The 16,805-nt window shown below is 44.0% G+C and overlaps 1 protein-coding gene across 5 annotated transcripts in view; it reads right to left on the reverse strand.

The window, feature by feature from the left end:
- Window positions 1-222: 222 nt before the first annotated feature.
- The window catches only part of LOC135896611 (equilibrative nucleoside transporter 2-like), a 59,154-nt gene continuing 42,571 nt past the window's right edge, over window positions 223-16,805 (reverse strand). For all 5 annotated transcript variants that reach the window (XM_065425080.1, XM_065425078.1, XM_070521165.1 and 2 more), the window contains 11 exons: window positions 15,327-15,475; window positions 14,480-14,574; window positions 12,962-13,012; window positions 12,180-12,265; window positions 11,474-11,620; window positions 8,918-8,951; window positions 8,749-8,825; window positions 6,053-6,167; window positions 5,848-5,933; window positions 2,550-2,749; window positions 223-586 (listed from right to left, as the gene is read on the reverse strand). In XM_065425080.1, coding sequence (XP_065281152.1) covers window positions 475-586; window positions 2,550-2,749; window positions 5,848-5,933; window positions 6,053-6,167; window positions 8,749-8,825; window positions 8,918-8,951; window positions 11,474-11,620; window positions 12,180-12,265; window positions 12,962-13,012; window positions 14,480-14,574; window positions 15,327-15,475 — 1,152 coding nt within the window. In that variant the 3' untranslated portion in view covers window positions 223-474. The remainder of the gene's footprint in view (window positions 587-2,549; window positions 2,750-5,847; window positions 5,934-6,052; window positions 6,168-8,748; window positions 8,826-8,917; window positions 8,952-11,473; window positions 11,621-12,179; window positions 12,266-12,961; window positions 13,013-14,479; window positions 14,575-15,326; window positions 15,476-16,805) is intronic.

The following is a 16,805-nucleotide window of genomic DNA, read 5'->3' on the forward strand; positions in this document are numbered from 1 at the left end:
TCGAGTGACTGCAAGTGGTCCGGTTCATAAGTGAGGCAAGGAACGCAGACGCATTGTGGTTTGAACGAGTTGTTTATACAACATGCGCGGTTTGATGAAGTACATCTCGTCTCTTGTAGGATGAGGGCAACCGCCCGTGAAAAATTCACCCAGTGATGCGAACAACAGCACTCGACCTTGTAATTGTAAGGCGCAACATTGCTGAAGAAAACACGAGGTATGTTTAAAAGCACTAAAATGTATTCTGCATAAAAATCTGCAACACTCAGCATCGCATTAACATATCTCACCTTGCGTATAAAACTACGTACAAGTGAGTATACGGTCGTGTTTGAATGCTCATGTGATTAAATTAATCGTAGTCTCGCTTTCACTCTGTCCTGCATATCCGCTGGCCTGGAGCAGCTGCTGTGGAAAAGTCTTTCGACTCGTACTTCTTCGTCACTTGTCCACTTGCTTTCCTACGGGCTAAGCCTAAAGAAGCTTCACGGTGCCATAGGAGGATAGGGATCCTAAAAGTAGACCGAGTCCTAGAAAGACGGCGGCCATGGAGCCGGCCATTTCCTGATTTTCTGGCGATGTGGACCTTGAAAAGAAAAAGGGATCAGGAGAATGAGAACAATGTAATATGCTGGAATCACGTAAAAATCCGTGTTCTAAATGTTTTTTTACACAGTGAGAACACGTCGTTGGATACCCAAATTTCGTTCCAATACCCTTGCCCAACTCTGCAGACTAAGAGGGCATCAGCTAGTCTAAGGGCCGATTTTAGATATACTTCAGGCGCCAGTTATGATGGACTTCATATAGATGAGTCAAATTTATACATCTTCATTCCAGGGCACTCGACACTCCGTTGCAAGAAAGACCATGTGTTAGGATGGTACACTGTGTAGTTTTCTCGGGATTCGTCACAATTAGAAAGTAATTAAATATATATTTATTGTGCAGTCAGTAATGTAGCGTGTTTGCACACAAACAAACAAAAAAATTAAATCACAGGCTTGAAGTACAGGCACGACTTAATCATTGACACTGCATGCATTACGAGAAAGGAAAAATCTGTTCATTTTGTATTACTGCCAGAAGGCAGCACGCCGAACGTCCAGTGAAACTTGGGAATACCTTTAGCAAAGCGGTCGTCTGTAGCAATACGCAGCACATATTGGCACACACATCGAGTACGTATACGGCGTTCAATTCACCTGGAGCTCAATGTAAGCTGCTTTTTTCTTCGCCACCACTAGTTGGAACTGGCGAAAACGATTCGAGTCAACAAACGTGGACACGGCGCCTGAGTGGATGAGTGAAATGCCACAGGCATCGTGCCTGGAATTTTCTTTCGGAACAATAAACTCCAGGGTATTCGTCGCCCAATGTCGGCGTCGTTATTTAAAAGAACGATTACGATTTTCTTAATTTTTTTTGCGAGCACCGCTACGCACCCCCTGGTGTCAATCACCACAAATATTGCCACTACTGCAAAATAAATAAATAAATAAATAAATAAAACAAGGAAATGATTTTTCTTGCCATTTCTGTGTATGCACGTGGGGCCTTGCCCTCCCTTGGTCCGACATCCACTACTTCCTTATTCCTTGGTGTGCTGCCTGGTTAGTTTTCTCGTACCACAAGAGAAAGTCATTTCAATCTGACCTCTCAATTGACTCCCCTATATGGCCTTCCAGTTCTATCTCTTATGCTTTGCTACCGCTGTGACCATTCCTCACTTGTAACATGAGGTCACTTTGTGACTTCGCGCGTCCGAGCCACAATTCATATTTGAGTCAGTTCCAACTTCCCAATGTTGGACTACAATGAAATAACTTTGGTTCGACAGTCGCACCACTGAACCAGTTAATTCTCTCAACTCTATGGCCGTCTCCTTGTCGAACAAAGCTTCATATATATATATTTCCTGATTTTCCCGATATATATATATATATATATATATATATATATATATATATATATATATATATATATATATATATATATATATATATATATATATATATATATATATATATATATATATATATATATATATATATATGTATATATATATGCCAGTCTTATTGCTAGAACAGGCCTCGTAAGCCAGAAAAGACTCAAAAAGAAATGACGGGTGGCGCCGCCGCCGTGAATTTCCTGCAACAGTTCGACATGACGTCATGGATTTCGACGCCGTCTGCTTCGGCCTCGCTGGCCTTTAGACTGGTAAAGATGGACTATGTTGTCAACCAAAGCAGGCAAAGACCGTCCTTAGCGAGCTTCAAGAGCATTTATTGAGCCGCAACGGTTCAAATACGAAAAGAAACTTTGACATCCGGGACGTCGCACTGACGTTCAGGCTCTACGGGGCTACGGTGCGTAATGAAATAACGGAACTGGGACTTCGATTTACTTTGCTAATAACGAACTGATTACCAACGTATCACCGATCACAAAGTTTACAACCAATAGTTTATTAGTATAATCTGTCTCTTTCTATTTGTTCCTTTAGTGTTCCTTTATGTTCATCTACGACCCCGAAGTGAAATACTTACTTCGACGCATGCGTGAGGGCAGGCGTGACGAGGTAGCCGTTGGATACAGAGAACAGCACCATGAGGATGATGAAAGCCGTGTCACTCTCGAACAGCACGGGCAGGTTGTAACGGGGGTAGGCGTTGCAGACCAGGAACAGCGGAATGAACACCACCCGGGACAGGCAGAGGGCGAGCATGGTCTTCCTCCACACTGCTCGCTGTGGGTGTACACCAAAGAGATTCGCGTTCAGTCGACAGAAAGCGACTCGACCGAGAATGGGCGGCGCCAAGCATGTGGTTCTTGACGACCACAATTAGGTTCAGTCTTGTTGGTAATACACCCTCGGGGTCGTTCAGTTAAGCGCAGTGATAGTGAGCGGACAAGCAAGTGGACTGGCACCGAGCGTTGGCTTCAACAAATGGCTCTAATTCCAGACAGGTGCATCTATCTCTCCGCGTGGATATCTGAATCCCGTTCTAGTAAATAAAAATGCCGTGTGCGCGCTATACCACATTGAAGATATATATATTTTTTACTACGACATAAAAAGGGCGTGCTCACACACACTCGGCTTGTGTGTGTCCAGTTGCTTTTCTGTGTTTGTCACCATACGCTTAAGCGTTCCTAAGCATGTGATGTTCGCGCATCGAGCTTGGTTGTACGTGCCAAAACCCCAACCAGATAATGAGGCACTTTGTATACAGTGGGCGAATGTGGCTGATTTCGACCACGCGGGGTACTCTAACGTGCTCCCAATGCAAGGTAAACGAGCGTTCTTGCATTCGACCCTCATCGAAATGCAGCCGCCGCGTCCGGGTATCGCACCCGCGACCTCGTGCTTGGCAGCGCAGCACCACGGCGGGTGCGTGGGGCGGCGGCTTTCCTAAACAGCCTGGACTTAACATCGGTCAGGTAAACACATTTGCATTTACTCTCGTTGCGATGCACATTGGATGCGATGCATTGGAGTGCAGTGCGTCGCATTCCAGTTAGAATGGTGTTGACTGTAATTATTTCTCGCAGTCGAGGTTATATACTGCTTCGGTCAACAAGGCCGGCTGGTTGAATCAACTACCACTTGTACCTGCACATCACCAATCTTGTGGAGAGACTATATATATGGTGGTGTGTACACGCTGCTACTGCATGCATCGTGCTGGGTAGAACGGCAGCAGGAGCGCTATAATAACAAGCCGCATCCTCATTTCCCCTCACCACTTCGGCGCGTGCGGCACCCTCTCGCACGAAGCTATAAAAGAGAAACAAATAAAAAGACGAGACGCTTTTTTTTCGATGCCCGACCACTCAACGTGTCGTCTTGCTCAGACGCCAACCGATGCACGGTACATTGTCAAGAAAACTCACTCCTGTCACCGGTCTGATCGAAACACTCGTCACTTTTTTTTAAAGTGTTCCGTGTGACGTTGGAGGATTTGTACGCGGTGGTCGCTCGTTGTGCTGGGTTAACCGCGGAGGTTGTGCTTCTGCGTTACTGGGTTTACTGATGAGGTTACGTTAAAGCAAAGTTTTATTTAGTAAAGCCACGAACGGGTCGAGTTGCAAGTGGCGGACGTTCGTGATTATGTTGCGCTTAGTATATTACACTGACGGAAGGGTTACAGAACGAGCATGAAATAACAAAAAGTGGGCGTACGTGGCGCGCGTCATCTTGCGCCACGTGGGCGTTTCACGAGTCTTGCTGGGCGACTCCCTTCGCATTCTGTGAGGATGTGTTGAGTCGTTTCCGCACTTTTTGACTTCTTGCAGCAGCAGACACGTGCCTCATATATATATATATATATAATTGCATCTGCATATATATCTAATTGCACTTGCATCTAATTTTCGTCGCCTGTGTTTTCCTCGCTTTCCTTGATGACTCTTGGTCGTCTTTTCCGACCTCAAGAGACGTCGTGCCCATTTCACCTCGCACTGCCTCATTTGTGGTTTCAACGCGGGCCCCCAGTGCCAATTGGCCCGTCGACCTTTGGATAACTTCCAACCCGGACAAGATAGGCATGACTTGACTATGGGTGTGACTTGCTGTTTAACTGATACTACGTCCGTTAATCGTTTCTTCAATAAACATCATAATTTCTAGTTTCTCTGTGCTAAACTTTGAGCCTATATCTGTAGTCTCATTGCCACTCGCATTCGCAAGTTTTTAAGTTTTTGTAAATTTCTTGCATGGTCCACTAGTAAAGCACTATGTCGTCCGCGTTCATCAAACGCCTTCCAAATCCTTACAGCTTGTAGGTCGTGCGACGTGGACAGCCCAGTTTTTGCCTTTGTAAGGATTTGACCTTTACAATAACCTTCAGTGAAAGTGCAGATAAGGAAAGTAAATTCTATAGGAACTTACGTCCTAAAATCACGATCTTCTTGTGAGGCACGCCGGAGTGAGAGGCCCAGGATTAATTCCCACCACCTGACGTTCTTTAACGTGTACCCAATGCACGTTACACAGACGTTTTTGCCTTTCGTCCCCATCGATACGAGGCCGCCGCGGCCGGGATTCGACCCCGTGCGCTCTGCCTTTCCATCGTAACGCCGAAACCGAAAATATAACTATATTTCCTAGTTTACCTAGCATAGAGCATATTGACTACTTGTTTGGGGAACCCCATGTACTGCTAACCGTTTGCTCATTCATAGATTGCAGACAGGAGCGCACCGCGAGGCTGGAAACTTTACTTCCAGTAAAAAGTTCAAGAGATATAGTTCAAAAAATACCAGTTCTTGGACGTACATCAGAATAGCTAGCTAGATATATAGTCGTGCACAATACTTACAAATTTCGACTTTCATGTCAGTTATCAACCTGACAGACCGTGGACAGATTATGGTAGAGTAAAAGCTCACATTTAAAATTATTGAGACGTTAAATTCTCATATTGTAATTCTTGAGCTCGCACACATAAACTCCACTCCGCATCGTTTTAAGAAGCGTAGTCGACACTGTACCTAAGAGTCTTATAGTTTCTAAGATGATTTGCTTAAATTATTTTTCTTGCTCAGCTCATCCTTTACTTTATATGTTCTTGCTTCTGTGTAAATATACAGTTGATTTATTTTGCATTGCATCTGGTTTGTGCGCTGAAGTTTAATCAGCTGTAATTTTCAATTCTCAGCAGCTGACATCGCTGCGAAATGTCCATCGGCCATCTTTATTATTGTGCGGGAAGGGCAGGCATTAGTAAGGTTGTGTATCGCCTTTTGCCTCCGTTCCTAGGTTTGTTTGTGTGTAGAAATAGCCAATGTCTAAAATAAATAATAATAAAAAAGTTTGCGAAGTAACGCTTCACCGAATCTTACCAACGGGACGTAGCTGGAAATGATCCTGCCCACCAGGTCTCCAATGTTGAACACCAGGAACCCAGCGATAGGGAGGAAGAACTTATCTGGCACAAAATAAAGCAATTATTGCTCTTTCAGGAGGCTGCAGCAGATTATCATACTTGTATACGCGTTGCGACCGGCTACCAGAAAAAGTTGCCATTACTTAAGTGAAAGTTCTTACTTGCAATGGCTGCTCCACTGTCGGCACGCGTAGACACAACCAAGACCATTATGGCTGGGAATATTGACAGCGTCACCCAGAAGATAAGGACGATAGACACGAAGTACATCCAACCCTGAAAGAAACGTGTATTGCACTTTTCGATAACGTTGCAGAAGGACTTTAAATTGCAGCCATGGTCTAATTCAGCATCTCTTCGTCTATCTTGTCGGCGTAAATAGCAGCCACTGTTTTCTTCTTTTAATTTTATGCGAAAATGAATCAAACAAGTCGTGCTGACGCCGCTTGCATTATTATTACTTACAGCGCGCATTAAAAACACATCATACGTTGCGCATTGCCTCCAGTCTTTAAAAAAATTAATTGGAAAGAATAGCGCAATATATTCATCATGCTTATGAAGCCTGATGCCTGCGAAATTGTATGAAGGTGGTTTAGCCATAATGTTGCCGTCAGCGCTTGAGAAAATTACCCTAATTTGATCTAGACCATTGCGTCATCGCACACGGGGGAAGCTACGTACCCGCGAAGTGCGTTTCGAATAGCGCGAGATGACGTGAAAATCCAAGACACAGCTCCAACATGACCAACTCGCCATGCCATACTTTACGTCTTCAGACCCGTGTTCACGCAAATAATGACAGTTTCACCATAACAAGCATGAAAAGATGGTCACTTTGTGCATGTACATAGCCATGTTGCTTTTAGCACATCTAATCCTAGTATTCAAAAAGATGACTGTCACATTTACAACGTCCGAGCCGGGAATGAGATGGTGATATACATGGTTCTATGGCATAACGGCCAAGTATGGCCAAAGAGCGCATGGCTAGTGTTAATGAGTTCGCAGTGCAATACTGAATGGCGAGAGGTAGATATGATGTGACTGTTGATATGATGGGCATTGAATACAGTCGCTGTAAAGTACGTAAATGCATACGCAATAAGATTATGGAAATGACAAATGATATATACTTTGAACACGAAATATACATTCTAAAAGGGTAATAAATATACTAAATATATCAGCGCTAAAAACTTGTAAGAAGCACTGCTGCCTTGACAGAGCCCTTGCAGCCCAAGATGCTGGAAACACGTGCAGAACTACTATCTATCGCACGACTACACGATAGTAGTGTAGTTCTATCGAACTACACTACTATCGCGGCATCATCCTCTGGCGAGAGGATGCTCTACTAATTCCTTGGGCTGAAATCAGCCGCAGTTGGCTCGGTAGGTAGGCGGTAGGTAACAATAGCCGATAATAAGAATAGGTTTGGAAAGCGATTATATCGCTGATCTGTCTTTGGGGCCTAGGTGGATATAGCCACACAAAAAATAATAATAAGTGAGCCTTGCTATAAATAGCTTGCACATCACGTCACAGACGCAGCTATTCACCCTGCTGCTCTTCCAACATTGAGGCTAAGATGACGTTAGCGCATCATATTCACTGCTACAAGTAACCGGCCTCAATGTCATATAAAGGCGGGGTTGAAACGCTGCTGGCGTCTGTAGCAAAACCTCAAGAGAACCAGTGTGCGATACGCCAGCAGCTTCTGATCGTGCTGCAGTCCTCCAACATGGCGGCTAGAATGACGTCGGTTCAAGCCACCTCTGACTTGTTCAGATAATTCTTTTATGACATGTGCTGTTTTGTCACGTGTCATTGTGGCAAAGCACTAATTTATTGTAATCAAGAGTTCGACGGAACACTGTCTGGCCAGGTAAGAGCATCTTTCTATACAACAGCTCCCGATAACCAATGTAAAAAAAAAACACAACATAAGTTCGACCTTTCATGATGTGTTCAAATACCTTGTTCACAATGAACTGGTCATCACAAAATTCGTTTATGTACGCTTGAGCACTTGTGCGGGGTTCGCGAATACAATATATTTATTGCTTTTAGCTCATGGTGCTCAGATACCTAAACATGGTGGTGTTGCCTGTAGGTAGCGAATACTGAAGTATAAATTATATTTGCTTTTGCTTCCGGAGAAGGGCACGATAACTTTTCGTACTTTTTTCGGAGTTCTAGAAGTGAAACCCAGGGAAACAAGACTCATATACAGTACCGAAGTCGGATATACGTACTCACAGACGCGGTATATCAAATATTGAGTTGCACAGCCATCTATATATGTAGCGCAATGTCACTGGGCATAATAATCAACGAAGTTAACATGCTACGACTTCTCCAGATCAAACCCAAGCTAACCTTGTTCACCGTGCTATAGGGAACCACTCCTGGAACATTTTGATCACGCCCGTTCAATAAACTTGAAAACGCTGCCAGCAAAAACTCGTATCCGCATTTGTAGTCATATATGATACGCTTTTTGGCAAAATTCGTGTGAAACGCCTCATGATTCATAACAATGCTTTCTTGGTTATGTCGGTAGTTAAATACATATTTGCCCCTAAAATGACCCACAGAAAAATGCGCCGTCATCAATTATTCTACTCTTCTCTGTGTGTCCTTTCAGCGGCCAACATGTATTTATGCTTCGATGGTGTTCCTTCATGACAATGCATGTTTGTCTTGGGTATAATACGACGACCATAACATGGTTTTATCTGCAACCAATGGCTGCAGCCAGGCTAAGTAATGCCCACCCTGCAGTTGAAACACAATTTAAGCCTATACTGCACTACTGTCGTACTAATACAAGGAGTGTTGTTTCGGTGCTCACCCCCTTGAAGAGTTGCCATGGAGACGCCTTGCCCCCGGTATTATCCAGTGGGACCTTGTCAAACTCTTTGTAACTGACTGCACAACGCCAATAGATATATTAGATGTAAACGCGCTTGCTGAAACAGTTACGTTTAATAGCACTCATACAAGGGATGTCCGAGACTCACCTGCTTGCATAGAAGTGTAATAGCGGTAGAATTCCTGCAAAAAAAAAGAAAAAGAAAAGACGGTGTTTTACAGCACAATGCGTTGGCGGGCTAGTTGGTGCGCATCCATAATTACTTTGTTTAGCGCAAAACAACGCACAGAAGAAAGATGACAGGAAAAGACGCCTTGTCCTGTCGTCTTTCTTGTGTTCGTTGTTTTCCGCTAAACAAAGTAATTACGGTCCTTTACGGTTAATAATGGTTATCTATGTATTTGACCCAGGTTTTAGGCGCCTAGAAATACGATATTGACACAGCAAACAAATTTAAGTACATTCACTTTAAGTGTAAATTCAGCAACATATCTTATGCGCACTCATGCCCCGCACACAGCGCACAGAACTAAAATGAGTCTAATTGCATTGCTCAAAGCACTGCTAAATGTCAGGTCCACATCGAGAAATCGGGCGGCTTGAGGCCAGTTACGTGGCCTCTTTAATCACATCTTGATAAGCGGAGACTCCGTTCCTTTACTTTCAGTGATTTGGGCCCGATGCTCAAGAAACTTGAGACATGCACCCGCCCTGGCTCAGACCAGCGCTGGTCAAACACAAAGTCAGTGCATTCGTGATGCACTTCTACAAGATCACATTGAAAACCTCAAAGACACATGCACCTGTCTCTGTTGACACCAACGTTTACCCCAACATGTGCCATCTGTAGTGGAGCAACCGCCACTTTCGTCACTGCACAGCGTGCTTTACCCGCGCTTTCTTTCCCGGCGGCTCTTGAAAGACAAAGGCCGAGCGAAATCCGACGGAACGTTGCCCCTCAGGGCGACCGACCGCGGGAGTAACACGCGCTGGAGTTGAGTAGAGACCACCCGCTGAGAAGACGTCAGGGCCCGCGTCGCGGGGCCAGTTAGTCATGGTGTCGTTCTGCAGGCGACTAAATAAAGTACTTTCTCTCTCTCTTTTCTCGCTCACACTTGGCAATCCGCAATCTCTCGCACTTTTCACGCTATCAGTTTCGACTTGCTGCTTTTTGCTGTTTTCGTTATGCCTCTCTCAGCGCACTTCATTAGCAGGACGGCATGTCATCGGGCTAGTTGGCTAGCTTGGGCTAAAGTTGGTTAGCCGAATGTGCTGGGCGTGACAAGTGATATTCAAGGGAGGCACAAGTGAGATGACTAAAAGAGACCGAATGGAGGAAAAGTACAACAAAATCAGGCCGCGAAAAGAACACACCAAATGTGTTTAAATAAACTGCTGTCTTTTTAAGTGCAAGCTGAACTACTTAATCAAAGCTTATATCTGTATCACAACACTAACCGAACCATGTTATTCCCCGCGGTTTATTGCAGCATTAAAACGCCTCAATAACAAAAAAGATCACGCCGGCTTGTAAACAAAGAGAGCGATATATACATGTTTTAATGAAATATCCTGAAGATGCTAGCCTAGCTCATCGCCTGGCATGGTGCTTCCAGTCGGCTGATAATTACGGTATGCACAGTGGAACCCAAAACACACGAACAGCACATACACTCCCAGATACACACATACACAATAAAGCTACTGACAAAGTTAGTTTCGTAAAGGCCTGTGGGCCTTACAAAGAACAGCAGTGCTTGGTAGTGCGCAATACGGTGGTGAGGCTTTTCCACGGAGGCTGTGCCACAGCTCAAGGCTCGAGTCACGTTGCATGTAGGCGTACGGTGCGGTCTTATAAGACTGTCTGACAAATGAGCAGCATTCACAATCGCATTGTGGAGGACGCATTAGCGAGTGTTTCCATTGATTTTTTTTTCACTCGCGGCAGTTCTTGTAGGCCGCTTTAAACTTGATGCGGGGTATTGATGCTTAACCTTGTCCATTGAGGCCTTGCGGCATAGTATAGTGAACACAACGCGTGCTTGGCTGATTTATCGCACCGTTGGAAAACTTGTTTTTTTTTGTCAGTCTCTGCTAAAACTAAACGATTGATTTTCGCTTCAACTTTGTTTTAATAGTAGGTACAAACCGGAAGCAATCCAGAACGTCATGTCGGAAATTAACCCATCTTCGCGCATGAGAATTGTTAGCCTCCTCAATAGATTGATCTACGTTTGACGCCAGGACAACGGAATTTTTTGTTTTGGAACTTGAGACGTTGTTTGTGGAGTCTCTACAAATTTTCGTTGAACAACAGTGATGTGGACAACAGCTTTCTTTTGCACTGATCGCACTTTTGAAGACGAGGTATATTACGACTGCCACAGAGAGAGAGAGAGAGAGAGAGAGAGAGATAAGATGATGCAGAGAAAGGCAGGGAGGTTAACCAGAGGCAGTTCCGGTTGGCTACCCTGCCCAGGGGGAAGGGTCAAGGAGGGGTAAAAAGAGAAACAGAGTGGAAGGGGGAGATAGAAAGAAAGAGAGACAAGCACGAACAAAGCGCGTACACTACAGAGCGCTAGGGGGCGGCATTCTTAGAGTCTGTCGTGAAGCCCCGTAGACCGCAGGAACCTTAATAACGCGAGTATAAGGCCTTCAACGAGATTCCACAAAGATAATGTAGCTTCACTCAAGCTTCACTCACCGTCTTCACTAATACACCGAAGCATATTTGGGTGATGATTAACGTCCCAACGGCAAGCAAGAAGTACAGCAATGCACTCGTGGTCGGTGAGGCATCGCCCAGCAAGCAGAAGATTTGAGCCACAGTAGCGAACACGCCGCCCACGGCCTGCAAAAAAAAGCACATGTCGTTCGATGGATGTCTTTTTCATTTATTTACATACATACTGCGGCTTACAAGAAGGAGCAAACAGTTAGACGAGAGTGTAAAAGAAAACAAGCAAGCGACACATAAAATTTACACTTTGACAGAAAACGTTCATAAATTCATATTATTAGAGCTATTGCACTGGACATACAAGAAACGGCGGGGTATGACATGCATGACATAAAAATGAATGACTTACTGAATGACTAGATCGTGACAGAACTGTCACTGCAAAAGTGACTCTAATGCACATTGTAAACCACTTTCAGATTAACTCCCAGAAACATGACCGGGCAACACATTCCATTCTTGATCGTGCAGTGAAAGAAAACGCTTTTAAGCGTGTCAGAGCATGCACATCAAAGGAAGAAGTTCTTCGCAAACCGTTATTCTACATAATATTGTTGCTCTTGCTTGAGCTAAACGACCGTAACATAGTGTTCGTCAGAGAAAGGTTGCCACGGAGCCCGTGAGGCTGCATTTTATCGCTAATGTTAAATATTTCACGTGACGAATATACCTGGCCATTGAGGTTAGAAGCCATGTATTTTTCAGGGAAGCAACCAGCCAGGCCAGTGCCACCTCCTTGCAGGAAACCGCAGAAGACTAGAAGAAAGAACATCAATGACATGATACGTGACTGCGCATTACTTCTTCAGAGATATGCATGCGCTATCTTCAGTAGACTTGAGGCGCGACGAGCGCTCGTCCATCTCTGTCATGACCTCGTGCTTCAAGTCTAGTGATGAACATCCAAATTCAGTAAGGAATATCCTATTGTAAATCAACAATATAAGTTTTTCTTCTATACTATGTGTTCTTTCTGCGTACGAATATGGAGTACAGTGAAAGCGATTTTGGATTGTGTTCTTTTTTAACTTGAATGTATGTGTATGTGTAACATGCATGTATGTACCATGTGTGTATTTTGTGTATATAACTTACGTTACACGTGCGTGCATATATATATATATATATATATATATATATATATATATATATATATATATATATATATATATATATATATAAAGCACGTGAAATATTACTTGCATTGCTATGAAGGAGAGAAATTTCACGCCTTTACCGCTGCTGTCACTCTGCATGGGGTCGGAAATCTTGTCAAGCTGATTCCACAGCTTTTAGTTCCGACTCCCCTCTTTCATTGAAAAGGAACATTGAATCGAACTCTAGTCATTACAGAACACCAACAACCCCGCTCAAATGCCGTACATTCTGTTCATTACGATTACACACGTGTTTTCGGCCACAATTTGTTGCCTAAAAAGTGTAATCACTTACTGTTGATGAGGACTACGATGACCAGTGTGGCAGCCATGAAAGCAGTCTGGTCTGCAGGAAGAAGACGTGAAACCGCCATAAGACAGGGAACCAACGTATCACGTATACAACAAGGACAAGCTGAGTCATGTGTAACGTGAACTTTAGCAAAATTGGATTGGATAAACTTTATTTAGGGTGGCCACGAAATTTATGTTATCTAGCTACGTGATGTACAGTCACATGCGGGCGAGCATCAAGCGAGCATTCTAATCGACACGTGATCTCGGTTGCTTCATGCTCGCGCAACGGCGAGGCGCAAACCATTACGTCACTCATGGGCGCCCTCCCCCCCCCCCCTCCCCCTATCCAATGCGTACAAATTGCGCATTGCCGCTGTTCAGTTTCGCTTTTCTGAGTGAAATTGACCGGAATTCATTACGCTGTAAAAGAATTAGCAGTGTTAACTTTTCGCATTTCCCGAAACGGTTCGTAACTTCTCGGACGGCATGTTTAAGTGTTCCATTGGGATCAATCGCATGACTCTTTTTCCTTAAAAAAAAGTTAATGTCTAATTTGCGTAATTTCTTGTTGAATTACTTTATCGATTCCATAGCCAACGTATGACCCTAGGGTAAAAGCAATGAAGAGAAAATCTTTCATTTATCTCACCTTTCCAATTTTAAAGGAATTTCGGACGCATTTCGTGAAACGCATGGTATATGAAGTAGGAGTTCGAAGGAATACCGTCTGGTGAGGTAAAATTGTTGTTAGAAGAGAGGCAGGTCACTGACCATAGCAAAAATAAAATGATGTTTCAAGATCCTAACGGGTCCCTTGCTCAGAATCTTGATTAGGGTTGTCAACTTTGGGTGCATGAATTCGGAACGCGGGGGGAGAGGGAGGTGTTGAGAATGGGGAGGGAAAAGGCGACTGGCGATGACTGACCGTGTTAGTATCAGAAGCTGAAAGTGCATCAAAACCGAACACTTTTTCAGTTCTACCATGTCGGGGGCAGTCTACGAGAAAGGTGCAGTATATTTGCCTGACTAACAGGGTATACCAATACTAATAGAGGTGCCGAGAACGGTTAGGGGAGTACAACATGTTTATGTTGGTGCAACAGAACACAGAAAGCGAATATGCAAACGAGCTTTTTAAACGAGGCATTATTAAACGTTGTCCGTTTATTCTTACCAAGCAGGGGGAAAAACAAAAGTCTGTGCAGTAGGTCGTCCCGACTGGGTCAGGTCGGCACACGGGACATTTGCTTAAAAGTCGCAACTGTCTCGGTTAATTCGGGCCATTTGGCAATAGAGTTAACCCTGATGTCATTTTATTTTGAACGTGGTCAGTTTACACGCTTCTTTCCTAACAAGCACATACATATGAACGAATGTTTGCGTAAGCACTGCAATGCAGAAACGCTGTCGAGAACCGTCTGGTTCAACATCTCTTTTGCGCTGCTGACAATTGGAATAGAACCATTATGAATTAAGGCGTCGCATTGGATGCGCCACTCGGGGCGGAGAGGCTTACAGTGGTCCGTGTCCACCTTGACGAGGGCCGCCGTGGCCACGAAGAAGAGCGTGCAGCCCAGCAGGGGCCATCCGATGCGCACAGCGGGTCGAATGCTGGACACGAAAGTTACGAAATGAGCACAAGAAGGGCGGCACAAGTTTCGAAAAAAATGCGCGTTGGTTCTGCCTGTTCCCAAGACGAACGAGAACCCGGCAAGAGGCGATTACGCAACCGTTACGCACTTCACGGACATCGCCTTCAATAACTCGGAAGTACTTGAGATAGAAGAGTTTTGTGAATTCGGCCCCAGAATCCTTCCAAGATTTCTCCGCGTTTGTCTTACACAAAATTAAGCCTTGTTATGACCTACGTACACACACACACACACACACACACACACACACACACACATATATATATATATATATATATATATATATATATATATATATATATATTGTTACGCGGTTGTTGGGAGTATAGACAAGATGGCTGACCATGCAACAACACGCGGCAGCCAGCGTCTCGCGATCTTCTTCCTTTCTTTCTTTTATCTTTCCATAACACACACACACACACACACATACACACACACACACACACACACACACACACACACACACACACACACACACACACACACAATGCAACTGACACTTTGGTCTGCCTGCTTGCTTCGCGAAGAGGCAAGTATGTGGTGTGACGTGTGTCGAGTGTGCTCCTGAACAACACTTTGCAATGTGGTTAACGCGGTTAAAATCATGGATCCGGGTCCTGAAATAATTGAAGCGTAATGCCAAAGCATTTCTTTCGCATTTACCGCTAAATCACCACTGATTTTTTTACGGGCTCTTTTGGTCCATACCGGTGGCTCAGGTAGGTGTTCAGGACCAACGAGATGATGTAGGGCGCCTTGCTGGCCATGGCCAGGTAGCTGGTAAAGGCCGCCTGCAGGTCGCTCTTCGTGTGCACTTCTCCTGACGCATTCACGTTGCGGAACTTGTATCGCCAGTACTGCATCATCAAAAAGAAAGTAAAGAAAATAAGAACAAGTCACAGTTGTATGTTGTCCTTGTAGCGTCGAAACGGCCACGTTTCAATCAGCAACACCGAAAATCTTACGCACCTTCACACGCTATCACCCTGTTCCTTAGTGCGTCATAGATTTTTTTTCCAGGGTATTGTTCCGAATGTCGCTCGCTTTCCGCTACGTCGTCAACTTGAGCAGTTCAGTCAACATGGCCACACTTCTTGAGCTAAATATGTTGATACATGATAATTTGCACGTCTTGCAAATTTTACATATGCATGTTCTTGCACAATGATTGTTTATAACTTTTAATGCAGTGTCGCGTTCTTTATTAACAAATAGCATAACAATGGTGTGAGGATAGGAGGGTCATTTCGAATTCCAGAAACCAGCAAACAAGCTATTCCTGTCAGGACATCGTCTTTAAAAAAAGCATACACATAAACACTTCGTTACACGGCACGTATTAAGTAGGATTATGCAACGCTGATCGTAAATAAACTCGGAAACGTCAGAGAATATAAGGAATTCAAAGGATTAACAGTTATCGGACAACCACATTCTTTTCTTTTAATTAATCGCCGTTTCGTAACCACTGATAATCGCTTCAAGCATCCACCTTCCTATCGACATCTGTCTCGCACAGCTATGGAAAGTTACACAGCAAAGTTAAAGAACAAGTAATATTGGTGGCAATCGAAGTTCAAAATTTAGAAACTTTCGCGTTCACATGCCATATGAAAAGCTAAGAGTGCCAGTTGAAGCAGACAGTCGTAAAGTATTCTGGCATGTAAGATTGAAGTGCCACTGTCATGTACAATTGCTTCTCTTCTTTAATGTTGCCATCTCGAAAAGTACGTGTACTCAAAATCGAGGTATGCATAGAACTAAAGTATGAGCGTGTGCAGATACCTCAGCTAACCTTACAACGTTTTTTTTTTTTTTTTGCTCGGACGGTTATCGATTTCTTTACACTATCAGGCAGTCGTCTATGAGCATTGATAGCTTAAGTTGCGAGTGCTGTTGTATTTTTATTCTGGAATAAGTGAAATAAAAGTGAAAATTTGCGTCCGACTCTAAAGCGCTGCGATCGGGCAGTCGCCTTCACAAGTTTCCGTCCGTTGTGATCAATGAGGAACTACGCTATACTACCGATGAAAGTGCGAGAGGGCGTGAAGAGAAACAACAACAACAACAACTACAACAACGACAACAACAAACCCGCAGAAATGTTGCACTCTCTCTGCTTGTTTCCCTTGTTGTGTAAAGCGATAAAAACGAAATGAGAATTTATCCTGCATTATGTGCGACACA

This window comes from Dermacentor albipictus, chromosome 7, assembly GCF_038994185.2.
Source record: "Dermacentor albipictus isolate Rhodes 1998 colony chromosome 7, USDA_Dalb.pri_finalv2, whole genome shotgun sequence".
Taxonomy (NCBI): domain Eukaryota; kingdom Metazoa; phylum Arthropoda; class Arachnida; order Ixodida; family Ixodidae; genus Dermacentor; species Dermacentor albipictus.